This window comes from Natator depressus, chromosome 27, assembly GCF_965152275.1.
Source record: "Natator depressus isolate rNatDep1 chromosome 27, rNatDep2.hap1, whole genome shotgun sequence".
Taxonomy (NCBI): Eukaryota; Metazoa; Chordata; order Testudines; family Cheloniidae; genus Natator; species Natator depressus.
In genome coordinates, this window is record NC_134260.1 from 15,353,181 (window position 1) to 15,378,543 (window position 25,363).

The following is a 25,363-nucleotide window of genomic DNA, read 5'->3' on the forward strand; positions in this document are numbered from 1 at the left end:
CCCTGCTGAGAGCAGCCGGCCCCGGGACCGCTCCAGTTCACGCGCTGGGCAGCCATGCATGGAGTGACCCAAAGGCCTGGCGTTGCCGGGCGTTTTATTTGTTACAGCTGTTTTGTTGACTGACACATGACGATGTGCAAATAAAGGCAGACTGACAGAGTGCAACACCCCCAGCCCCGGGTTTGCTTGTGCAGCGGGAGAAGGGGCTTTCCCTGCCGAGGGACCCTGTGTGCGCTGGCGGTGAAACGGGCCCCTCGGGTGGTGGAGCCGGCTGCTGCTGCCTACGGGCAGGGGGGGTGGGGCAGATCTAGAGCCAGGCCTGGGGGGGGGTGGGGAGTGGGGCAGGTTACGGGACTCCTTCCTTGAACCAAGGAAAGCTCAGAACAAGATCCAGGGGGAGAGAAGCAGGAGCCTCCCCCTCCCAGCCTCTGCTCTCTAGGTCCGGGTCTGGATCAGTGGAAACGCCTCCCCGGGAGAACGACGCTGTGCAGGGCGAGTGCTCCTCCCCCTCCCTGCGGCTACTGGTGGGGTGCTAGTCACTGGAGTGCCAGGTACGGCAAAGGCCCTGTCCCCGCGGGCACAGAGACAGAGGTCACTGAACGGGGCCAGCCCCTCAGACTAATAGCCCCGTTCTGTGCCCAGCCCTAGCACCAGGCGTCACTGTGCCCCCCACCCCTGCTGCAGTTAGCTGCTGTTAGCCCCGTCAGGCCTGCTCTGAGCTCGCAGCTGAGAGCAGAACAATACGGCAGCCAGGCAGCTCCAGGCCAGGGCAGTTCTCGCCAGAGCCAAGCCAAGGATCGGGCCAGCGGCCGCTCTCCGCTCCTTTGAAGCGCTCTGGTGCATCCAGGCCCCAGTGCAGCCGCCAGCGGGCGCAGGGGTGAGCTCCTGCTCAGGCTGGTGTAAGAGAAGGGAGGCTGGCGGCCAGACCAGCGAGGACATTCACTACCACTTTATTCGGACAAAGATTACAAGCCACATCAGTTTTAAAGTGCATATAATTCACGGGCAGCAGACCACAGACACAAAGCCTCTCGCTGCGCAGGCAGCCAAGGGCAGGGGGCAAGTCACTAGCTGGGGCGGGCGGTATGGTGCCAGGGAGGGGTGGCTCTCTCGGTGAGACACAAAGGGAGCGCAGGCTCACAGCCCTGCCAGCCCCAGGGAGGGAGACGGGCCTAACAGCCCTGGGGGGAAAGCCGCGCAGGCAGGACAGGCCTTCGGCCCCACTCAGCTGCTAGCAGCAGTACCAGATGCCTGGGTGCTGGAAAACAGGAACAAGCCTGCATCAGTAGGCGGCCGGCCCAAGACCCTGGCTCTCCTCCAGCCTGCCTGCACCCTCCGCCCAGAGCGAGGCAGCGCTCAGCCAGCTGCCCCTCGGCCTGAGGGCAGCTCCCCCCCCGTCTAGTCCGAGGGCATCGGCCAGCAAATGGACTCAGCTCAGCCCTGCGCTCTGTTCTCGTGGCCTCATTGGCCCACAGCAGCTTGGCACTCAGGACCCAGCTCTCGGGACCCAAGCTGGCCGTGGGGCTCAGCTGTTTGCTGGGCCGATCTTCCTGGACCTGCCCCAGCTCCCAGCTTCTTGCCAGTCCCCTGCCCCAAGCACACAGGCATTTCCCATGGATGCTACCCTGCACCGAGTGACCTGGAGAGGAGACCAGCTGGGGCACTGGGAGCCGGACGCCTGTAAGGTAGCTGCCCTTAGCTGGAGGCCCTGCCCCCTGGGTGCCTCTCACTGTGTGTCAGCCCCAGAACATTGTGCCCCCCCTCCCCAGGCACGAGCCACCCCTTGCTTTCATTCCTGTTCCAGGTCAAGACCCTGGTGTCTGAACTGACCCCACCCAGCGCCAGCTGTGCTTGGGGAGGGAGGGAGACGGGAACATGCCCCACTGAAGGATGGTACCTTGGGCTGGCAGGTGTGTCAAACCCAGAGCTGCCCAGGAACAGCCCTGGGCCCAGCCCCTTGGCTGGGTGGCAGGCTTATTTTAAAGTGCTCACTTGATTTCTTTGCATGGGGTGCTGAGAGCAGACCCTGCCCTGCTCTCCAGTCCAGGAACCATCTCTGGGGAGCCTGCCCCTCAGGTCTGCACTGCCGGGACAGGGCCTGGCGCAACAGATCGGCTGGCAGTCAGCAACGTATTTACAGCAGGCAAAGCTCTCGCTGATCCAAACGCCACCCCGCGAGTTCTGTGCAATGGCAGAGGCTCCAGGCTGGAGCAGGGAGCCATGCAGGGCTCGTAAAGTGCCTTATGGGTGCTTCTGGGTCAGCCTGGCCCAGAGGAACCTGCCGGCTCAACAGTGCAATGCTGGAGCACCCAGCCCAGCACTGGGCAGGCTGGAAACTCTGCGCCGTCGGCGATCTGCGGGCCAGCAGCTCTCTGATCTCCCGGGGAGACCCATACTTCCAGCCCCAGCAGACCTACGCTGACTGGCAGCCCCCCAGAGAGGCCCCAGCCCCACTCGCTGGTCAGTGTGGAGCAGTGCCCGGTAGTTCAGTGCCCAGCGTTCGCAGTGCTGTCTGGCTCTGGTGTGGCATCTCTGGGGCTGAAGCCACCCCACAGGAGGGCAGCTCCAGAAGGGGAAAGCCCCTCTCGAGGATGGGGAGTGAAGCAGCCCGAGTCCCAGCCCTGGTGGCAGTGCCAGTTGCTTAGCCCTACAGAGATGCGGGTTAAAGCGTCTGCACCACTCACTTGGCTAACAGAACAGAAACCACCAGGGGCCGAGAAGAGTCCGTGGCCCAGAGGGGCCAACCCAGCAGTGCCCGCCATCCTGTTACAGCCTGAAGGCTTGACTCGGGAAGGGCCCAGGGTGCTCACCCCTAACCCCAGGCGCAGGGAGCTGGAGCCCTGGCCTGTGGTGCCCCAGTCCTGCACAGCAGGGGGGTGTGCGAGACACCAGACTCCAAGGGCCCATCCAGCGCAAGAGGCAGAAATAGACATCACGCACCTGTGGGTCTGTAGAGCTGGGCAGGTGGGAGCTGGGGCCTCCCACGCCCCAGCCGGCCTCACATTTCCTGCCCCCTCCCACCATCTCCTGGGGCAATCCCACGACAGATACACACACAGCTCCTCCTGGCACCATCGCATCACGGGACCAACATGGCTCCTCGCCCCGGGCGGACCCTTCCACACGCTGTGCTGGGCGGCTCCCCCCTTTCGCCAGGCGGCCGGGAGTGCCTGGGGCCCCTGGAACTATGCCACAGGGAGGCGGGACTGACCCTCCATGGGGTCTGAGCGTGTGCTAGCAGCCTAGTCCCCAGCACTTCAGCATGGAAGGAAATCGAAAGGTAGCAACAGTCGCCCCCGGGCTAAAAGCTCACTCCAACGGCTGTGCTGTGAGCAGAGTAACATCAAGCACCAGCTACTTGCTCCCCGCATGCAGGGGGGTCGCTCCAAGGTCCCTTAGCTCCAGATGCAGCTGGTTGCTCAGGCAGGTTTAGAAACAGACTGAGCATTTCTTGGCCACTCTTCTTCCTTCCAGTCCAACAGCCTCACTCTCTGGAGTCGTCCCAGCCCAGGAGCGCCCACCTGCCCTGGAACCGAGCCAAGTTCCTGCTAGCCCCAGGCAGCGTCTGGCTCCTGCTCCTGCCCTGGGCTTTGCTCCCAGGCGCCTGGCTGGAACGGAGCACTCGGGACACACAGCAACGGGAACAGGGGCAGCAATGACGGAGCATGGAATGAACACGGCATCGCGGCAGCCAGGAGCAGGGGACACGCCCGCAGGGGGCTAGATGATATCCGTCTCCCTTTCTATGCCCACATACTTCAGGGCATCGGCCTGGCTGTACCTGCACGACAGGGACACTGGTGCATAGTCGCTTCCCCAGCAGCCTCTTTTCCACCAGCCCGTCTCTAGAGCAGTGGTCATCAACCGGTCGATCGCGATCTCCAGCGGCACAGTGGGGCTGCTGCTAAGACAGGCTCCCTGCCTGCCCCGGCACCAAGCCGCTCCTGGAAGTGGCCAGGCATCTCCCTCCACGCGCTGCTCCTGCCTGCAAGCACTGCACCCCAAGCCCCAGCCCTGACCCCCCTCCTAAAGCCAGCACCCCACACCCCCTCCTGCACCACAGCTCGGAGCCCCCTCCTGCACCCAAACTCCCTCCCAGAGCCCACACCCCAACACTCTGCCCCAGCCCGGAGACCCCTCCTACACTGCAAAGCCCTTGGCCCCAGCCCAGAGCCCGCACCCCCTCCCGAACCCCAACCCCCTGCCCTGTGAAAGTGAGTGAAGGTGGGGGAGAGCAAGTGACAGAGAAAGGGGGGATGGAGTGAGCGCGGCGGGACTTTGGGGGAGGGATGGGGCAGATCCTGGGTTGCACTTAAATTCAAAAAGTGATCTTGGGCATAAGAAGGTTGGAGACCCCTGCTCTGGAGAGCTTCACACCATGCATCGGAGCGGCCCTGGCTCACCTGTAATCAAAGAAGAGCTCCTCCCCAGCCTGGATTGCCCTCTTGGCAAAGATTCCTATCCGGTGGTCTCCGTTCACCATCACCACTGCGGCAGAGAAAGGGGTCAGGGCTCGGATCCCAGCCCGGCTCTCCCGCAGCACCACAGCCCACCAGCCTGCCTGAGCGCTGGTGAATTGCCTGGGGGCATGGCTGGCCGGCAGGCTCTGCTCCAGGCACTCAGCTCCCACTGAGCAGCAGGAGGGCCCGGCAGACCGGAGAGGGCCCAACTGCAGGGGAGTGCCTGGAAACCCAACGCTTGGCCTTTCCTTTGATGTTGAGCCCCCTCCAGAGCTCACAGACCCAGAGGATGCTTCCAAGAGGCTCAGGAGACCCTGCGTAACCCAGGGCTCCATGGGCATTTCCCGGAGCGACAGTAGGGGATTCCCTGTCTAGGGTGACCAGACAGCAACTGTGAAAAAATGGGATGGAAGTGGGGGCTAATAGGTGCCTGTATAAGAAAAAGTCCCAAAAAACGGGACTGTCCCTCTAAAAACGGGACATCTGGTCACCCGACCGGCCTGGCTGCGGCTGGGCACAGGGCTCTCACCTTTGGCGTAGCAGTTGGGGTTCACAGAGTGGTTGGCAAAGCGGATTTTGTTTCCTTTGCGGGTGGCATCAACAACGAAATCTATTAGGAAAGGAAACCACAGAACCCTGAGATTCCCATCTGACCAAGATCCCACTAGCTCTGGGGCTCGGCTCGATGTCTCTCCCCTCTCCCCCATGGCTCCGGGGCTCGGCGTCCCCCCATCTAGCTCCGGAGCTGGGTGAGACTCAGCGAGTCGGGTAGACTGCCCCAGAGCCAGACCGGTGCAATGGCCTCTGCACTCAGCTGCTCTTCAGAGCTGGGCACACAAAATCCTCCTGGGTTCTGGAGGGTCTTTCCCGTAAGGAATTTATTCCTCACAAAAAGACACCTGGGGCCAGATCCCCCAGCTCACCCGAAACCTGTAATGGAGTCACGTCCCTTGGCTACTCCGACACTGATCCCAGCACCACCGGGGGCCGATCGCATTTGCTGCCTGGTTCTGCAGCCCGGAGCCAAGCCGTGAGCTCAGGAAGCGAATCCCTCAGGACCGGCTGCTCTCCAGCCCTGGCTCGGGGCTCGCAGCTTTGCCTTGCTAGAGTTTGATTCTGTCCTCAAAACCACCGAGCAGCAACTGAGCCCCTGGCGCTGCCAAGTGCCCGGCGGCTACAGGGAGCTCGGACGGTGGCTGTCAGACCAGCCTGGCCCAGCACTGCAGAGGCAGGCGTCCAGGAGCTGTGGCAGCTGCGAGACACCCCAGGTGATCCCGAAAGCACAGTGCCTGGGCCAAGCCAGTGTCGAGCCTGGGAGACTCCTCCAGGCACAGCTGCTGTGGGCTCCTCCCTCCCCACAGCCAGGCCCTGCCCTGAATGACCCTAAGGAACCTGGGTCCCCGCCCAGAAGTTACCATTGTTGAGGTTGAAGAGGAAGCTGGACATGTACTTGTCATAGACCTTCCCTCGCCGGTCGGCCTCGTCCTGAGAAATAAGCTGGGAAATGGGCAGGCATTACACTGAGTGTCCCAGGGGATGGGGCTCTCCAGGGCCACGGAACAGCCCCTCTGCATAGGGCAGTCTGCTGGCTGGCCTGCTCAGGGAGAGCCTCCCTCTGCACCGCTGGCCAGGGCCAGGACCTTTATCGTAGCCTCCCTCTGTAGATGGCCGACCACGTCAAATGAGGCCTGGCTCACACGCTCTACTTCTGCCATGCCAGGCATTCAGACGACGCGCGTCCTCGGAGGGGCTGAGTGCTTTTACCCACTGAGACAGGAGCAGGTTTCCCATTTACAGCCCTTGGGCCACAGGTGCAGAGGATACCGAGCACCCACAGCTCCCAGCTATTTCAATGGGCGGTCGCTCAGCCCCCTCCACAGACCCTGCCTGTGGGGGCTCAGGCTGGATTCCTGAAAACTGGTTTCCCCAATCCAAGGCCATTTTCACAATCTTCGCCCAAGGACACCGAGTGAGTGGACCAGGACCCAGCCCTGCTCTGTCCCAGCCCTTCCCCTTAGCCTTCACTGGGCCCCTGGGGTTAAGGGGTTTATTTGTTTAAGCCTCACTCATTGTTACGCATCTTCGAGGGTGGGGAAAGCTGAGAAAATCCTGCTAGAGGCTACATGCCACATGAACTGCCCCACAGCATGAGGGCAGGGACTGCTTGTTAACCGGTGCTGTGACACTTGTGGGGCTGCAGCCCCAGGAACAGTAGCTAGGCACGTCTGTGTCACCCCGGACCCGTGGGGATGGGCCGAGACGGCTTTACTAACCTCACCACAATATTCAGAGATAAATTCATTCTTCTGCACAGATTCCTTGATGAACGTCCCCCAGCCAGCGACATCTGATGGAGCCAGCAGCAAATGCTAGAGTGCAAGAGACTTCGGCTGAGTCTGCAGAGCTGCTGCCCAGCAGGGTGCGCAATGGAAGGAAAACGCCCTGACATCATGCAGACAAGCCCAGAGCCCCCCAGGGAATCAGCTCCCCTGCTCCTTAGTGCCCGTTTATGCATTGCTGGTATTACCGCTGTGTCCAGCTTTGACCGGGATCGGGCCCCATCGAGACACAGTCCCAGCCTCAGGGAGTTACCATCCGAAACGACAAACGCCCTGGAGGGAAGGATGGCTATGAGCCATCCACTGTGAGCAGTGGCCCCCGGCTTCTTACAGCCACTTTCCTTGCAGCTTCATTAGTTCCGTTGAACCCTGGCCTGTTTTCTAAGGATCTCACCGCGTCCCCTGAGTTCTGTCCCTTCCTATGCTTAGCCCCAGGTAGCTCCAGTTCCCGGGGCCTCTTCCTGCTTCACATTAGTTCAAACCCTGCCTTTGAATCTGAAAACGCTTTGGGAGCCTGGGGAACAGCCCAGCCCCCACCTCAGGCCTGATCTCTGGGGCGGCTGCGGCCTGGGGAAGCCCAGGGGAGACAGAGCAGCAGGGGTGGATTTTCTCCAGCCAGGCTGCTCTGCACATGGGGGGAGGGGTACAGCAAATACCTTTTTGAGGCCGCGCTGGATGCTGCAGTTCTTACAGGAGACCACCTTGCAATCCCAGTGCTCCGAGGCCCCGCAGGTCAGGCACAGGTCAGGGTCGCACTCCCGCACAGCCAGGTAGCATGGACACTGCTTGGTGTTGCACTGGGTCTTACAGCGGCAGCCCGGGAAGCGGTTCTGACCTGCAGCGAGAGACACCCAGATTACACAGGTCAGGCTAGAGGATCCCTGCTGGCATCAAATGCCAGGACTCCACCCCAGAGAGACACCCCAGCTGGAGAGGCTGCTCAGCTGCGGTGTGGCCCGAAGAACCCCTCAGTGGGTTCGCTCTCCTGTCCCAGCACTGCCTTTCAGGCCTGACAAACTCTCTACACCTAACCCGCTGCTTTCACAGTGGTTATTCCAAAGGGTGTGGGAGGTGTCCAATGAACACTTACATCAGACAACCTCACACTCATTGCAGGAGGTACCTCCGGGTGATGTGTCGGGGCTACGCGCACGCTGAAAATCTGTCCCGAACACGTGCTCTGGAGGCAGCGCGGGGACGAACAAGGTTGCTGCCAGGCATCGGATGCTGATTCTCCAGCCTTGGTTCAGATGGACATTAACCATTCTAAGCCAAACACACGGGAGCTACGTTCACCCCAAGCCAACAGGAAAGGAGCACGCAGGACACCAAGCAGCGGGGCAAAGAGTTTTATCTGGGGGCGCACAGCTAAAGGATGCACTTCAAATACTGGAGGGCAGAGTCACCACCATCCCCCATCACTGAGGAAGCAGGAAGGCGAGCGCTGGGTCCCGACCATGGGAGCTAGAGCCACTGGAAGGTAAGAACTTACTTCAGACAAGGAATTCAGCCTGTCCAAGTTAAAACTCCAAGAAGCGTGTTAGACTCACACGTGTTTCCAATATTCTCACTCACTATTCACATAAGTCTTTGAAACTCTGTTCTTTGTTAATAACCTGATCCTTGGATTTTATTTTAAATCCGTCTCAGTGCTGTGGTATTAAGTCAAATGTGAACCCTCAGCTGAATTAAACAAGCTGGTGCATAGACTGTTCCCTTGGGACGAGGGAACCTGGTAATTACCGACAGGGGCTGGATACTACAGGGGGAGTTTTGGAGGATTTTGGGGACTGAGCGCATCAAGTGTTAACCTGCAAGGCAAAGTGGGGGCTGGCATAAGAATATAACGGCCACACTGGGTCAGACCAAAGGTCCATCTAGCCCAGTATCCTGTCTTCCAACAGCAGCCAATGCCAGGTGCCCCAGAGGGAATGAACAGAACAGGTCATCATCAAGTGATCCTGGGGAGATTGTTTGGGGGTGTCACAGAACCACAGGGTTAGAAGAGACTGCAAGGGTCATCTAGTCTGACCCCCTGCCAAGATGCAGGATGTGTTGTGTCTGACCATCCAAGAGAGGTGGCTAGCCAGGGAGTGAACCAGTGAGAGTCACTTGCTGAGGCAGGGGGGTAACACGCTGAGAAAGTATCCCATAGACGGAGACAGGTCAGCCTGCCTTTGCCCAGAGCTGCCCTGTCAGCCCACCCGATGAGGGAACAAAGGGAAGCAGGGCTGGGGCTCTGCACCAGTAAACACATGACATGGTTTTCAGGTTCCAAGGAAGTAGAGAGAGCACTGCAAAGGGAATAATGCAAACTCCCGGAGAGCACCACCGGCAGCAGCAGGCAGGCATGTTCCCTGCTGCCCTCTCTCCACCCAACAGCACCCCTCTGCATCCAATGCAGTGAGCTGTAGCTCACGAAAGCTTATGCTCAAATAAATTGGTTAGTCTCTAAGGTGCCACAAGTCCTCCTTTTCTTTTTGAAAATACGGACTAACACGGCTGCTACTCTGAAGCCGGTCACTATGGAAGTGTGCATTACCCACTGACAGCCCACACCACTTCCCCTGACTTGGGCAGACTGCTAGCCAGTCCTTGTGCATTTAGATTCCAGCCACCCTGCGCGAGCTGCCTGGATGCGGGACCGTGAGGGAGCCGCTGCAACGCCCTGTTCGCGCCTCTGAGCCGGTAGCAGGGCGACTGGCTTTGTGCCCGGCCGTCTCAGCTGCGTCCTTACAGTCAGGATTGCACTGGCAGAACTTTTCACAGAAATTCTGAGTCATGATGCAGGGGCAGGAGCTGTCGCAGGGGTGGTCGGGGTGGTCGCAGGGCTGGTAGTTGTACACCTGGGTAGGTGAATTATCTACAAGAAGAGGGGAAATGCCATGGTTACAACCCATGCCCCACAAACAAACATGGATGAGGAGTCACTGGGCACCAGGCTCTGGAGCATCAGAGCCTGCCATTTCCAGTCTGCCAGCAGAGGGCGGGCAGCCCAGCAGCAGGTAAGCGTGCCCCTTGTGCTGAAGGCCTTACAGACACTGCACCGGGATCACAAGCACATGATCCGTTTACTTCGCTCCTGAACAGCCCCCATTACCCCCCGGCCCTTGCTCCAAACCTCCGCCTGGAAAGGCGAGGGAGCTTGCGGCACTGACCCCGCCCCAGAACGCTACCCCCGGGACGAAGCCCCACCACAAGCAGATGGGAACTTCACAGGCTTCCACGGCAGCCAAACAAGGTGCAGCCGGGGAGCCAACAATAGCACCGGCTCCTGTGGCTGCTGCTGGCCTGGTGCTCACAGCTCGAGCTGGCAGGCTGGATACATGCTCAGCACTACACCGCGCACTGATGCTTCTCAAACCCAGGCCATGCAAGCAGCCCCCGGATCACGGCCGGCACCGCACGGTACCTTTCTTCAGCTGGATCTTCCTGCAGTGTGCAGCCCACAGCCTGAAAGAGAAACAGAGACGTGGGAAACGGGCGCCCACCTGAGGAACGGCCAACAGAGCGTCTGTGCCTGGACCCTCGGGGCTCCCAATGAGCTCAGCCAGGCTATCAGCTTTGCGTGCTAATAACCATCAGCTACTGATCACAGAGGCGAGGGCAGAGCAGAACTAGGCATCTAGGAGAGACGCTCCTTAGGGCAAACCCTTAAGTCAAGCAAAACCCCACGGGAGACAAACCGCTTGGCAGGGTGGATCAGGACAAGTGCATGAGAAGACGGTTAGAAGCCAGCCATCTTCCAGCTGGGCCTGGAGGGAGGCTCCTGGGACTGACGCTCACAGGCAGCTGTTCCTCAGTGGCTACCAAGCCATTGCCAGCGCCTTGGGTACCAGGGCCCACGGACACCGCAGCAGTGGCAGAGAGAAGGCCGGGGACGAATTCCCAGCCACCAGCACAAGTCGCCCGTGCTCACAGCCACTTGTGCAGGTGTGGATTAGCGGGAACACCGGCCAGGTGTGCAGAGGCTCCGCCAGCATTTTAAGAACAAGACAAGTTCGCGGAGCACTTGCCTGTGCTTCCTTTTCTTCTTCTGGGACGGATTCATGAGCTCGCTGGTCGGCAGTTTCATTATAAGGGATTCTTTCACCGCAAACTGGAAGACCTGTAGAAAAGAGTTCAGCTCCTTCAAATCATACCCTGGAGGACAGGCCGGGCTGCCAGGCCCAGCTCCCACAGGCCAGGCGCCCGCCCCTGCCCTCACTGAGCCAGTGGAGATTGCTGCTGCTGTTCGTTTGGAAAGCAAACCCCTCCCTCTTGCCAAAACACTTCCCTGCAGAGCTCGTCCTCGGGGGACCGTCAGAAGCACCAACCCTTGAAGTTCCAGCATGACGGCTGGGCAGGGACAGCTCTGGGCAATGACAGGCTGCAGCTAGCTGGGCTGGGGGCTGCAGTGATTTTCAGCATATGGAGCGTTTGCGCCTCCAGCACTAAATTTCACAAGACTCGATGTGCCTAGAGCTGAGCGATGAAAGCTCATCCTCACAAAGCCTGGGCTGGGCCCGGGATGCTGCGGCTCCCTCTTTCCCATGCTCCTTCCCTCTGCACCTGGTTCCACGCATAGGTGTGAACCCAGCCAAGACGGATGCGTGACTGCGCGAGCACATCGAGTGGAATCCGGCACTGGGTCTGGGGTCCCTAATTCTTCAGAAGGGAAATGGAAAAATCCCAAAAGGGCAGCAAAAGGGATTCCAGGCTGGGAGAATGCACATGGAGTGACTTTGCCGTGCTAAAGGGTGTGAGCGGCATTTTCAAAGGGCCTCCTAAAAACCCACTCACAGCTGTCTGCACACAGGCATGCTGGAGCAGGCAGGTACTCGTCTACACATGGCCCTCTGAAAACCTGGCCCTGCCCAGGAAAGAGAAGAGTCAGGGGAAGCCCTGATCCAGGCCTTGTACATCCCTTCGAGTTTACTCCACAGTCAAAGGAAGCGGAGCACGCCGGCTGGGCTGAAACCAGAGCCAAGCAGTCAGGGCAGTGGGATGGTGGAGGCGGACTGAACAGTGTCATGACACAGGTACTAGGCACCAAATCCTCAGCTCTGCAGAGAATCAGGAGCAGGCTAGTGGGTCGGAGGCAGGGGCAGAATCCAGGGCCTTGTGGTACTATCCTTAGGACAAGCAAACTGCTTTGCAGCTGCACCACTCCAGGCTCCTCCCTCACGACCGTGACTGACACGTCAAACAGGAACAGCTAGGTGTGCGGGAAGCTACCAGACCAAAGAGGCAGCCGGCATCCTCCGAGACGGAGCAGAGGGAACAACAGACTATGGCACTCCAAGGAAGCAATTCCTTGGGCACCAGCCCCTCGCACAGCCTGGGCAGATAAACGATGTAGTTACCTCACTTGGCCCCTCAAGGCACGTTTCCTCTGGTCTGTCTGCGGCACAGAAGGCAAAGCAAGAGAAAGCGAGGCTCCCAAGATTCCCTCCCCTCCTGTCCCGCCCGCCCAGGAGTGGCCAGGCGAGGATGCCAGGCCATACCTGCTTGCAGGTTTTCGTGCCCAGCAGCCTGGCTATGGAGCAGAAGTTGTTGAAGTAGGTGCCGTGGAGCACACGGAAGAGTGACTCCTCAGCCCCCGTCCACTCGACGAGTTCCTGCGGCGCTTCCATCACAAAGAGCTGAGAGGAGGCAGGGCTCCCCTTCTGCTTGGTGGGGGTCTGGCTTCGGGAGTTGGCTTCTAACAAGACCCAGATGACAGGAAACACAGCAGTCAGGGCAGCAACAAATACACTAGACACCCACGCTGGGGAGTCTGGGTCTGCCAGGAGCCAGCCCCTTCCTCCCACGGCCCCCCTCCTTATTCCTGCCTCCAACTCCTCTCACCCGTGGCAATCTTCCCAGCAGAGCTCCCGCCAGGGCCCAGCACCACCCCTGCGTGTCTGTCTGTGTAGGGCAGCAGAGAATAACGCAAGCTGCTCCCTCTGTTTCATGGCCCTCAGCAGCCTGAGCCCCAGACCAAGCCATGTGGCACCGCGGGCAGGGCAGCACTCTACCCCAGAGCCCCCTCTCAGAGGGGGCCTGACTTGCGGTGGCCGGACACACAGAGCCGTGGCAGAGGCCTGTGTTCGATGCATGGACAGAAGGGGATGCTCTGATGAGCCCGTTTGCTCCTGCTCCCCCTGCCTACTGGGCTGAGCCAAGGAGGGAGAGGAGCTAGGCTAGCCGGTGCAGCCAGGAAAACCTGCCTTGGCAACCCTCCAGTGCCAGCTCTGCAGCAGCCTAGTTAGATGGAAGTGGGGAGGGTCTATGGAAATGCAGAGGCTCCCAGGCATCATACCTGAGGAACTCGAGGCCCAGTCGTTGCCTGTATCTCTGTCGCTGTCTCCCTCCCTCGTCTCAGTGGTGGAGGAGGCCGAGGGGTTTGAGCTGGAAGCACTGACCACATGGTGCCTACGGCGTCGCCTACCGGAGCATTTGGACCTGGGATTGTGCAGCACTGCAAACTCCTTGGCTCCCTCCTGCAATCAGACAGCACGTGGCACATGAGAGCCGCGCAAGGAACGCACAAAGCTCTGTTCCACGGGCCCAGGGCTCTGCGCTGCAGCAGGGACCCTCAGCTCTCTGGGCGAGGTGCCACAGTGAGAGGTGCCTACAAATCCTGTGGGTGACGAGTCTCTGCAACCTCCATTGCAGTGAGACTACTCCTGGTGAGCCTCTCACACTGTAACCTGCCCATCTCCACTGCCTTGTGCTTCCAGAAGCCCCTGGCCACTCCTCCTGTCCCCAAACAGCTCCCCTGTACACCTCCAGCCAGTTCAGCATCAGCTAGAGGGTGAGCTCCCAGGGGCAAAGACCATGTCCCCTTGTATGCATGTCCAGCACTAAGTCCTTTCCCCAGATGGCTCATCTCTCAGCTGGCTCATCTGCTGCCGAGTCACGTGCTGTTTGCCAGTGCCCCTGGCTGTGGGGGTTGGGGACGGGTGGCTGGATTTAGGGAACCTAGCCGGGTTATTTTAAACACAGTTTCCCATGCTAACACTGCACAGTCTTGTGGTACCACCCAGTATTGCAGGGTCTCACCCATTTGAGACCAGCTAACACTCCGTGGCTGGAGGCTCGTTAACGTGGGTCTCAAGTGAGGTTTTTATTTGGACTTGTGCTCACCAACTCTGTCTGATCACTGGAACGGTACAAAGGCACCAGCTGGTCCTGCAGGTAAGGCAGGAGAGTATTCCAAAAACCTACCAGCCAAAGGAAACAATCTGTCCCGCAGGGGTCTGGCTCAATCTTGATCTCTCTGTTCTTCCGTTTATAGACATTAGGAGTCGCATGGAAAGCTGAAAAATACAAGCCACCTTCATTATGTTAGCACCAGGCACCTTCCAACTGAGAGGCTCATTCGTCCCCACAGTGGAGGAGGCAGCCAACGGCCCAGCACGCATGGTGAAAGGTGCTGAAATGCGCCGAAATGCTGACCGGGCACCATGGGCACTGACCGGGAGTCCTACACTACCAGGCAACTTAGCCACAGCCCCTGGCCTCCCCGCCCACTCACAATGGAAGGAAACCTAGATCTGTGATGTTGGGACACCCGAACACCTCCCATTCCTGGAAAAGAGACTTAACGGGAAGGTTTACTTTTAAACTGACACACATATACTGACTCATGGTCGTATGCCAGTGTTTAATAACAGAGTCTAGCTGAAGAGACTCCTGTAACTCCGCAGTGACCCCCAGGAACAGAAAAGCTCCAGGTCTAACTGGCAAAGCAATGCTCACAAGGCTTTAGCATGACAAGCTGGAGGAATGGGCCCAGCGACTCGTTACGACAAAGTAGTAAAATATGGGGGCAGGGACAGACCACAGTGAGGTGTCAGTGTAATGTGCGCCAGGTCTGTGCTGTGCCATGTCCACCGTGCAGAACAAGGGGGCTCACACAGCAGGACTGGGACTCCCACCTACTGCAGCTAACCCGTCCATCTGTGGAGATCGCTGGGGAAGATACAGACTCACGGCCACTTTAACAATGCAAGTAGGTGCCTATCAGCATCTTTAGGTGCCTGAATGTCTTTGTCAATCTGGCTCTCCAGGATTGCAACACTACACAGTGCAGAGCATCAGGAAAAGACAGAGGCACCTGCCCAGTATAGTCTGGAGTGTGAGGCATGGTAAAGAAAGGGGTGGAAATGGTGGAACAGGCACCAGAACCTCCAGGGGAGTTTCCAGTTGAGTCTCAACTTACGATGCAGAAAACAGTCATATTTGAAGCAACGCCTGCAGAAGAGCGTATGGAAAGAATGCAGGGACTGCTCCCGCTGGACTGACTTTGCACATGGCCCATCAATGTTTGGAGTGCACTGGGGGGGCAGCACGTTCGGATCAGACTGTTCAGTAAGTTCCCTGTACCTGTTTTAAAAAAAAAACAAAAAAACAGGCATGTGTATTTTCCCAGTGTCTGGACACACTGCTCTATGTCGCTGCAACTAGTCGCTTGGCTTTGTGTGATCAGCTCGGCACAACAGGGCTGAGTTCAGGGGGTTGAAACAGTCAAAACTTGGGTTTTCTCCTAGCAAGTTCTCATTAGGCTACTTTCATTCTATTTCCCAGAAGTCTTTGTACAGTGTTTCCCCTCCTCCCATAGAGACAGTGTGTGACAGACATGGCAATTTATTGCAATATCCTGGGAGATCTTATTGAACTAAGTTTAAGCGTTTTTGGGATCCACTGTATGAAATGAATGCTTTATGGGCCAGGATTGTACAGAACCTCTCCAGGGGGCAGAGGTGACAGATGAGAGGCCTGGGGGTTCAACGGGCTATATTGAACAATGGGCCAGACAAGAATGGACTCTTGCAACAGTGTGAAGTGGTTTTCCTGGGGAAATAGCTAGTGGGAGGTAAATGCAACTTCCCCACCTCTGGTTATGCCAAACCCCAGCCTTTGGAAGCTAAACCCTGAGGGGTGGGCCATTGTCTGCTGATCACCTGTTACTGAGGCCAAGCTACATAAGGGAAAGACTGAAATCTTCATTGTTGTTCTGGTTCTGAAAATGAGACTTGTAACCCTGGGGAAAACCCAGGTGAGAGTTTTGAAGGACTGACACTACCAGAGCCCAAGGTTCTAGCTGGCATGACCTCTAGTAAGCTTTAGCCTGTGTCTAGGTTCTTTTATTGTTTTTAGCATGTCTCCTCTGTAACACTTTCACCTTAAGAATAAATGTGCTTGCTTATAAAGAGTGTGGGAATTTGTAACTGTGGCAACGACAGTGCTCACTGCCTCTGGAGAGAAAGCAAAAGCACAGACGCTGGCCTTTTAGGCACTCTGGGGAGGATTTCATAGCACAGGCAGGGAACCGTGCAGCCTGGAAAAACCCATCAGGAGGGAGAGAGACACAGGTCTCTAGCCAAGAGAGGTGACAGCTGAGAAACCGGGAGTCTAGTGTAGGTGCCCTAGAGGGACCATGGAGGGGGAATAGAGGTGCAGTTTCCCTGAACATTGACACTGTCCATGGGCAGATACAGGTCTACTGCACTAGTCAGACTAGCGTACTATTATTTGCTGAAGTATCTTTGTTAAAAACTGGAACTGGTTCTGCTAGACAATTTAACCAGGAATGTCTCCTACCGCTCTTTCATGTCTTCCGGGAAGCCGTTCTCAGGAAACATTGAAGAAATAGCACTGAAGATCATGTCATTTGGGAACTGCTTCTTTGAACACTTTTTGTTGCCTAAACCAAAATGCCAGAAGATTCTTAAGTTAAGCAGGACTTGAAAGCACCTTTCCCTTTTAGGGGTAGGGTTACTCCAGGGATGCTTTGGATCCCATTTTAAAAGGCAGAGAGATGATCACACAGTCATCCAACAGAGAATCCTTCCTTAGTCCAACAGCTAGGATAAGGAACACACAGTTCCAGAGGTGCCCCTTCTACCCACCAGCAACGCCATCAGTGAGATTCAGTGATGATTCATAAGGGAAAAATTACTAATTTGTGCTGCAAGGGGACTGAGTGCACAACAACCCTTCCCCAAATGCCAGAGGGGTTTAGAGAAGCAGGACTCTGCTTGGACTCGGGTTTTACTCTTGGATGTTTCATAACCAGGCTAAAATATCAGCAAGAAGATGCGTTAGCCAAGACCTAATACTTTGTGGAGTCTCTGCAGCTGAGACAAGAGATATTCCCTGCTACTGGTGTCACTCAGAGCACCACATACAGCAGTCCGAGATGAAATCTGCCACGAAAGCTTCCTGCGATTACACAGCACACGTGAAAATCCCACTGTTCTAGCTTCCTCCCACTGCAACCCATCCCATGGAAACACTCCAGCTAGCATCCCAGGGGGAGCAAGGACAGGCCATGGAACTTTCTACCTGGCACTTCACTACCCTTATTAGCAATCAACATGATGAGTGCAGAAGGGCACAGTGACTGCTGGGGAGGATGGAGACCACCAGAGACTGTTCCAGCTTCTGCTGCCAAACCCACCTTCCATTGTGGTTCGCTTTCTTTTTCTTGTGACTGGCAGCTCCTCCTTCCCATCCTCCTGTTTACCCTCCGAGTCATTGAGCCCTTCTTCTTCCTCATCCGAGTACTGATTCAGAGCGTCAACGAGCTCCAGGAACACAGCGTCGCTGATAAGGACGGACCCTGTAATCATCTCTGAAACACAGCAATATATCAGCTGCTTCGTGGGCGTGCTGCAATCTTCCAGCCTGGGGTTTGGTGGCAACCCTAAGTCAGCCACGGGACAGACTGCTTGTTAGGAACAGCGCTTTCATGAGAGGATTTTGCCAAGGCAGGGTGTGTTTGGGGAGGTGGGGAGATGCTGACTGTGCATCACTCTTAATCACACCTGGCAGCCAACACATGGAGCAACAGAGCCAGCCCCTCTTCCCAGCTGAGTAGTAACTGCTATAGACACAGGTTTCAGAGTAGCAGCCGTGTTAGTCTGTATTCACAAAAAGAAAAGGAGGACTTGTGGCACCTTAGAGACTAACAAATTTATTTGAGCGTAAGCTTTCGAGAGCTGAATGCATCCGATGAAGTGAGCTGTAGCTAACGAAAGCTTATGCTCAAATAAATTTGTTAGTCTCTAAGGTGCCACAAGTCCTCCTTTTCTTTTTGCTATAGACACAGGCACTCACTAATTAAGCCATTTGGGGCATGGGATGGGAGACAGCTTTTCAGTGTCTCCTACCTCCAGGCAGGGCCTTGTGAGGGGCTAGGCAGCTTGGTGGGAAAACACACAGGCTTTTCACCACTGAAGAACTGGATTCTGGTCTTGGCTCAGGTCACAAGTGAAATGAGTTTGCTTGTCTCACCCTAACCCTTCACGGATATCTGCCATCGTTATACAAATGGCAGTGCTGCTCAAGAGAGGCCCAGGGCTGGACCTGCCTGGGACGCGGAAGGTTGGGCCTGAGGTGCTCTGGCAGAGCTGAGGGCAGGGAGACGGGACCAGGCCAGCAGGGGTGCTCTTGCTTTACATGCTCCCTATTCTAAGGGATCCTCAGCAGAGGTTGGTTATTGGTACTGCTCTTTGCCTCCTCAGCTGCTCAGAAAGCCTGGCCATGCTCCCGTTTCAAGCCGTCCAGTGGGAAATGGAGAGCACCCCTGTGCCCAGGTTACCTTCCTCGCCGTGAACTTTCCCGTCGTAGTTATTAATTAGCTCTTCAATGAAGGTTTCATCTTCCTCCTTCACCTCATCTCCCATGTAGGGGATATTGCACAGCACAGTCTCATCCTCCACCTGCAAACAGGTCAGGCAGCCAGCGCTCACCGACAGCCAGTCAGAGGGCAGCCTTGTGACTGCCCCTTCCCGTTCACACGCAGGGCTGCAAAGACTCACCCTTCCCAGACTTCACTGCTACCCGGAACTCTGTGAGGTGCTCTGTTTGTAACATACCCCCTGCCACAGAAGGGTTGTGTCTCCAGAGCCCAGAGATGTTCAGAGACACAGGATAAAGCCAAGCAAGTGGTCAAATAAGTATCAGGGGGCTCATGAGCGGGACAGTACTGGGCTGGCACACAACCAAGAGCACATGGTAACTCATCCCTGTCTGAAATACAGTGCACACTAGAGGAGCATGCTCTCATTACACGCAGTGGGGACAAAGGCACTCGGAATACTCCAGTGCTACACTCGGTTTTCGTCACTCGGTTCTGCCAGAGCTGCTCCCCACTGGCCTTAAGAGAGTTATTGCAGCAGGCAGATCGGTACACTCTTGCAGCAAGCAAACGGCCAGTAGGAAATAGCTACAGATTGACGTTTGTCTCATAAATAATTTTAACGAAGAAGGGCACAGCATTAATGCTGTGCCTAAAAGTGTATTTCAATTATTCTGCGCTGTCCTGTTCTCTCAACTAACCTTCAGCAGCACCGTTGGGGGGGGGGTCAGTCACAAAGGTAGGAGCTGCCTGACTTATTTGTTGAACATTTAATTATTTTAAACTAGGGCTGTCAAGTGATTAAAAAAGTTAATCGCCATTAATTGCACTGTTAATAATAGAATCCATTTATTTAAATATTTTTGGATGTTTTCTACAATATATTTGAAAATTATTTCAATTACAACACAGAATACAAAGTGCTCAGTGCTCACTTTATATTATTTTTTATTACAAATATTTGCACTGTAAAAAACAAAAGAAATAGTATTTTTCAATTCACCTCATACAAGTACTGTAATGCAGTCTCTTTATTGTGAAAGTAACTTACAAATATAGATTTTTTTGATTACATAACTGCACTCAAAACCAAAACAATGTAAAACTTTAGAGCCTAAAGTCCACTCAGTCCTACTTCTTGTTCAGCTAATCACTAAAACAAACAAGTTTGTTTATATTTACAGGAGATAATGCTGCCTGCTTCTTATTTACAGTGTCACCTGAAAGTGAGAACAGGCGTTCGCATGGCACTTTTGTAGCAGGCATTGCAAGGTATTTACGTGCCAGATATGCTAAACATTTGTATGCCCCTTCATGCTTCCGCCGCCATTCCAGAGGACATGCTTCCATGCTGATGATGCTCATTAAAAAAATGTGTCAATTAAATTTGTGACTGACCTCCTTGGGGGAGAATTGTGTGCCTCCTGTTCTGTTTTACCCGCATTCTGCCGTATATTTCATGTTATAGCAGTCTCGGATGACAACCCAGCACATGTTCGTTTTAAGAAAAACTTTCACAGCAGATTTGACAAAATGCAAAAAAGGTACCAACGTGAGATTTCTAAAAATAGCTACAGCCCTCAATCCAAGGTTTAAGCATCCGAAGTGCCGTCCCAAATCTGAGAGGGACAAGGTGGGGAGCATGTTTTTAAAAGTCTTAAAAGAGCAACAGTTCAATGCAGAAATTACAGAACCCGAACCACCAAAAACGAAAATGCTGGTGGCATCGGACTCAGATAATGAAAATGAACATGCATTGGTCCACTCTGCTTTGGATCATTATCAAGCAGAACCCGTCATCAGCAGAGACACATGTCCTCTGGAATGGTGGTTGAAGCATGAAGGGACATATGAATCTTTAGTACATCTGGCACGTAAATATGTTGCAATGCCGGCTACAACAGTGCCATGCGAACGCCTGTTCTCACTTTCAGGTGACACTGTAAACAAGAAGCGGGCAACATTATCTCCTGCAAATGTAAACAAACTTGTTGGTCTGAGCGATTGGCTGAACAAGAAGTAGGACTGAGTGGACTCGTAGACTCTAAAGTTTTACATTGTTTTATTTTTGAATGCAGGGTTTTTTTGTACATAATTCTATATTTGTAAGTGACACTTTCATGATAAAGAGATTGCACTACAGTACTTGTATGAGGTGAATTGAAAAATACTATTTCTTTTGTTTATCATTTTTACAGTGCAAATATTTGTAATAAAACTAATATAAAGTGAGCACGGTACACTTTGTCTTCTGTGTTGTAACAGAAATCGATATATTTGAAAATGTAGAAAAACATTTAATAAATTTCAACTGGTATTCTATTGTTTAACAGTGCGATTAATCACAATTAATATTTTTATCACAATTAATTTTTTTTTAGTTAATCGTGTGAGTTAACTGTGATGAATCAACAGCCCTATTTTAAACAGAAACAATTCCACAGTTTACTAAAATCAGCCACTAAATTCAGGCATTGAATCCTGCAAAGGCAGCAGTCAGGCTTGGCCAGCCCTTGGGATTTCAGGGGAACTGGTGAGCCAGCTCTGCTATTAAGGGATACAGCATAACACGAGACGAAAACGTTCCCTTCCAACGCCTTGGGAGCAGCGAGAGACTCAAAAGGAGCAGGCTGAGGAAGGTATCTGCAACCGCAAACATGTAGGGATGACGCATTAATCGTCTCAAAAGTCTCACACCACAATGCGCTCTCACATACCATGAAATTCTGCTGAAGAGGGGACCAGGAATACATAATAGGCACCAACGCTACAGTGTTTAGGGACCTCATGAAGATGGTCTGGTTTGGGAATCCAGGGTAATTGCTCTCAACGGTACACTGGAGAACAAGCAAACACAGGGACAGTAAGCAAAGGGCAGCTCAGACACAGTGACTGCAGGACAGGAACATACACTTTGATCCCGTCTCTTAGGTACAGCTACTAATCTGCTGAGCTTTACAGTCACACACAGTCCTCCCTGGACACTAGCCACAGGGTTTTCTTTTTATCCCCATTTCTGCAGCCTGGGGGGAGCACAAGGCGCAGTAAGAGACTGACACGCAGAGAGCGGAGAAAGGTACAGCCCTCTTCAGCCTTCCCTGCAAAGCCCTGGGTTGTAATCAGCTTGTGTGGCTGCCCTGCCATTTCCACCTCATTCTCCTGTACCTGTTTCAGGAAAGGGTGCCCAGTGCCTGGCTTCATTAGTGGGACTGGCTGAACTCGAAGCTTCTTCCAGTCTTCATTCAGAATTTGAGTTTTTTCTTGAACCTTTGCAAAATTGGCCACAAACAGAGCCTGAAATTAGAGAGAGAAGTGCTTACAATCCTCAAAGCAAGTTTAGACTCAAGTTACTGAAATCCGAATGTGTGACACACAGCAGGCTGTAGAGTCAACACAGCTGCCACTTTCAGCAAAGGCAAGGAAGGACATTATTCCCATTTTCCAGACAGGGAACTGAGTTTCAGAGGGACTAAGTGACTTGCTCAGGGTCATACAGAAAGTGTGTGGCAGAGCAGGGCCCTGAACCTAGGCTCTCTAGTCCCTGATCACCAGATCACTCTGTCGCAAGGAACACCAAAGAAAGATTATCTACGCCCCACACAGACACTGATCACGGTCTAGTCTAACAGCAGAATGTGAACAATTAGAAAAAACTCCACAGATTATAAAGCCTGAAGGGACCATTGCCATGGCTCTCTCTGAACCCTCTCCAATTTTTCAACTTACGTCATGAATTATGGACACCAGAACTGGACACAGTGTTCCAGCAGCCATCACAACAGTGCCAAATACATATAATCTCCCTACTCCTACTCGATATTCCTGTGTATACATACGAGGTCTGGCCCCAGAGAACATATCTACCTTTGCTCCCATGTTTGCCTGAAACCTCTTGAGCTGCCGAAGACGCATATATTCAGATTTGACTTTCCTTTTCCAGTAAATAATTTTGCACTTAGACGTTGGAGGAGTTGGGATTTCCATTTTCCTGAAAAACAAAACAGAAAGGGTAGCACCCAAATGGCAGAGTGCTTCTTCGCAAACACAAGGGGTTTCCTAACAAAAACGGTGTGCTAGGATTCTCAGTGCATCACCAAGTTTATCTGGCAAAAACAGTACAGTAACTGCCTGGGTGGGCCACATTGGTTCTGTTTGATTAGGGAACAATTATGGTGCAAACTGTACCTAAGAGAGGCACAGAAAGTTCTTAGAGCCAAGAGGGCACTGTGTGCTCAGGAGAGATCATTCATTGGCAGAGGCCTCACCTATCAGTGCCCCTAGAATGCTTGGTCCCAACAGCATGAGCCTGGGTGACCTCTTTTTCCACTAAATATTCTGACAGGTTTGGAGTAGCAGCCATGTTAGTCTGTATCTGTAAAAAGAAAAGGAGGACTCGTGGCACCTTAGAGACTAACAAATTTATTTGAGCATAAGCTTTCGTGAGCGACAGCTCACTTCATTAAATATTCTGAGCAGCTCCTCTGTTCCATTTGTCCCGGGCAGTAACAGACTGAAGGCAAAGGTGACACTGGCTTCATTATACACAGACTGGAATCACAGCTTGTGCCTCCAGGTGACCCTCCTAGCTCAGCTGGGACCTTTCCCCCACTAGCATTTTCCTCCTCAGGAGTGCACAGCGAAGGGTTATTTATTAAAGATGCCAAACATTCCCTGAGGCAGCAAAAAATCAAAACTAAGAGCCAATCGCACACACCAAGAAGAGGGTCCGGGGCTGTCCCCAGGGACTGCAGGGTTACAAAACATACTTCTGCAGGATTAAACCTCCTTAAAGTTCACCCAGTGCCAACTGAGCACATTTCCTCCGGATCTAGTCTTAGGGGTGGGAGACATGATCACAACATGCATGTAACAAACCTGGCTGCAGAACTGTGAACGAACCTGCTCTCCTATCTAATGGAAGGAGCGGTGTCTCTCTCTAACACACACACACACACACACACACACACACACTGCAGCAACACTAAACAAGGCTCTGATCTCATGCAAACTGTAGGTGCAAGCCTGACTGTCCCAGGGAGTCAGGTTAGCCTTTGCAGTGAGTTACAGTCCATTCCGGTTCATCATTTAACCCTTCTGTTTGTATTATTGTTGTTCCAGTTCACCCAAAAGCCCAGCGACATAGGTAGGGATCCGATCCCCTCACTTCCAGGCAGCCCGGATCCCGTTGTAACAATACAGAAGTCTTTGGACAATTAGGATTCTGAGGCATACAAGTAGGTTTTCAGGATTATACTTTTGTTTTCCTTTCATCTACTGGGATTTAACGGTCCAATTCCCCTTGGGGTACAGTTTCAAAGATATAGTTCCCCAGCATTCAAACATCTCTTTTACAAGAGTACTGCCATTCAAACCTAAAAAACCAGACGTCCTCAGAAGCACCCTGGGCAGCTTTCCCTACTGCTTGGAATAAGCCTCCTGTGAGCGATGGGGTTAAAATAAACTACCTGGCAGAAACCAGAGTTAGACCGAGAAAGAAACATGTTCAAAGGGGCATTTAACTGTAATTAAGAGTCAGCAGCAGCGTCAGCGACAAGCACAGTGGGGCGTTACATGCGTATGTGACAGTGGGGAACATCATTCGGCTTCAGCCCATGTTCTAGCCCCAGTAAGTCAGGAGTGAAGGAACAATGTCAAAAGCACAGCAGACACCTACTGCCCAGACACACAGATGTTTTAGTTACAGATTCCAAACGAAGGAAATAGGACAGGTGATGGTGCCATCCCAGTAGCTGGAGGCAAAATGATGGCACACAGCAATCTGAACGCCCCATAGAATATCAGGGTTGGAAGGGACCTCAGGAGGTCACCTAGTCCAACCCCCTGCTCAGACCAATCCCCAATTTTTGCCCCGATCCCTAAATGGTCCCCTCAGAGATTGAACTCACAACCCTGGGTTTAGCAGGCCAATGCTCAAACCACCGAGCTATCCTTCCCCCCGAATAAGGCCCATCATGTTTCAAACTGGTCAGCCAGAAAGGGAGGCACCACAGATTAGTGGCTACTTTTTCGAATCACAGAATGTCAGGGTGGGAAGGGACCTCAGGAGGCCATCCCAGCTCAGCAACTTCCCAATACCCCCCCAATTGCACAGGTACCCCCTATTCCAGCACCCCACTATCCCCACCGCACCTACCCTAAGCCTCCCATCCCAGACATCCTTAAACAAACCCCACAGATGAACCCCAAACCAATCCACCCCACATACTCCCCATACCCCAGCCGCAACCAGCCCCCAGACAGATCGGTCTGACCCAGTTCTCCTCGCACCCAGAGGCCCTCCAACCCCCTCTCCCACAGGGCAGTCAGCCATATACCTGCTCCCCACACTGTCGGAGGCCCCAGAGCCCCCCCCCCGGCCCACACCCCACCCCGCCCCTCCCCTAGGAGGGGGCCAGCCCCAGAGCCCCCCCCCCGGCCCACACCCCGCCCCTCCCCCAAGAGGGGGCCAGCCCCGGAGCCCCCCCCCGGCCCACACCCCGCCCCTCCCCCAAGAGGGGGCCAGTCCCGGAGCCCCCCCCCGGCCCACACCCCGCCCCTCCCTCAAGAGGGGGCCAGCCCCGGAGCCCCCCCCCCGGCCCACACCCAGGAGGGGGCCAGCCCCAGAGCCCACACCCCGCCCCTCCCCCAGGAGGGGGCCAGCCCCGGAGCCCCCGGCCCACGCCTCGCCCCTCCCCTAGGAGGGGGCCAGCCCCACACCCAGGAGGGGGCCAGCCCCGGAGCCCCCCGGCCCCGTTACTCACTCCTCATCCATCGCGCTCAGGTGACCTGGAGGCCGCAACACCCCGTCTGCCCTGCGCCTGCGCCAACCAGCTCGCCCCGCCCCCGCCGCTCACATGCCCTGCCCCCTTCCAGGAGGCTCCTCCCCTCAGAGCCGTGTCTGGGCTCAAAGCCCAGCCCACTTTCTAAGACTCCGCCCACAAGGCCGCCGCAGC

The 25,363-nt window shown here is 54.8% G+C and overlaps 1 protein-coding gene across 4 annotated transcripts; it reads right to left on the reverse strand.

The window, feature by feature from the left end:
- Window positions 1–336: 336 nt before the first annotated feature.
- EZH1 (enhancer of zeste 1 polycomb repressive complex 2 subunit) lies at window positions 337–25,266 on the reverse strand. Of its 4 annotated transcripts, XM_074940970.1 has the most exons (21): window positions 25,172–25,266; window positions 22,676–22,782; window positions 22,275–22,398; window positions 21,576–21,704; window positions 21,128–21,247; window positions 18,372–18,492; window positions 17,229–17,402; window positions 16,370–16,472; window positions 14,988–15,151; window positions 13,991–14,082; window positions 13,083–13,263; window positions 12,286–12,482; window positions 10,816–10,907; window positions 10,212–10,252; window positions 9,537–9,662; window positions 7,456–7,634; window positions 6,734–6,829; window positions 5,876–5,957; window positions 4,990–5,070; window positions 4,404–4,488; window positions 337–3,781 (listed from the first exon to the last, which is right to left on the reverse strand). In XM_074940970.1, exons 2-21 carry the CDS (start codon window positions 22,768–22,770, stop codon window positions 3,721–3,723), a joined length of 2,343 nt encoding a protein of 780 aa, XP_074797071.1. In that variant the 5' UTR covers window positions 22,771–22,782; window positions 25,172–25,266; the 3' UTR covers window positions 337–3,720. The 4 variants fall into 4 exon arrangements, with proteins under 4 accessions (XP_074797071.1, XP_074797073.1, XP_074797072.1 ...); XM_074940972.1 differs by lacking the exon at window positions 9,537–9,662 and having other exon boundaries at window positions 25,172–25,265; XM_074940971.1 differs by lacking the exon at window positions 22,676–22,782 and having other exon boundaries at window positions 25,172–25,241.
- Between the last annotated feature and the right edge of the window lie 97 nt (window positions 25,267–25,363).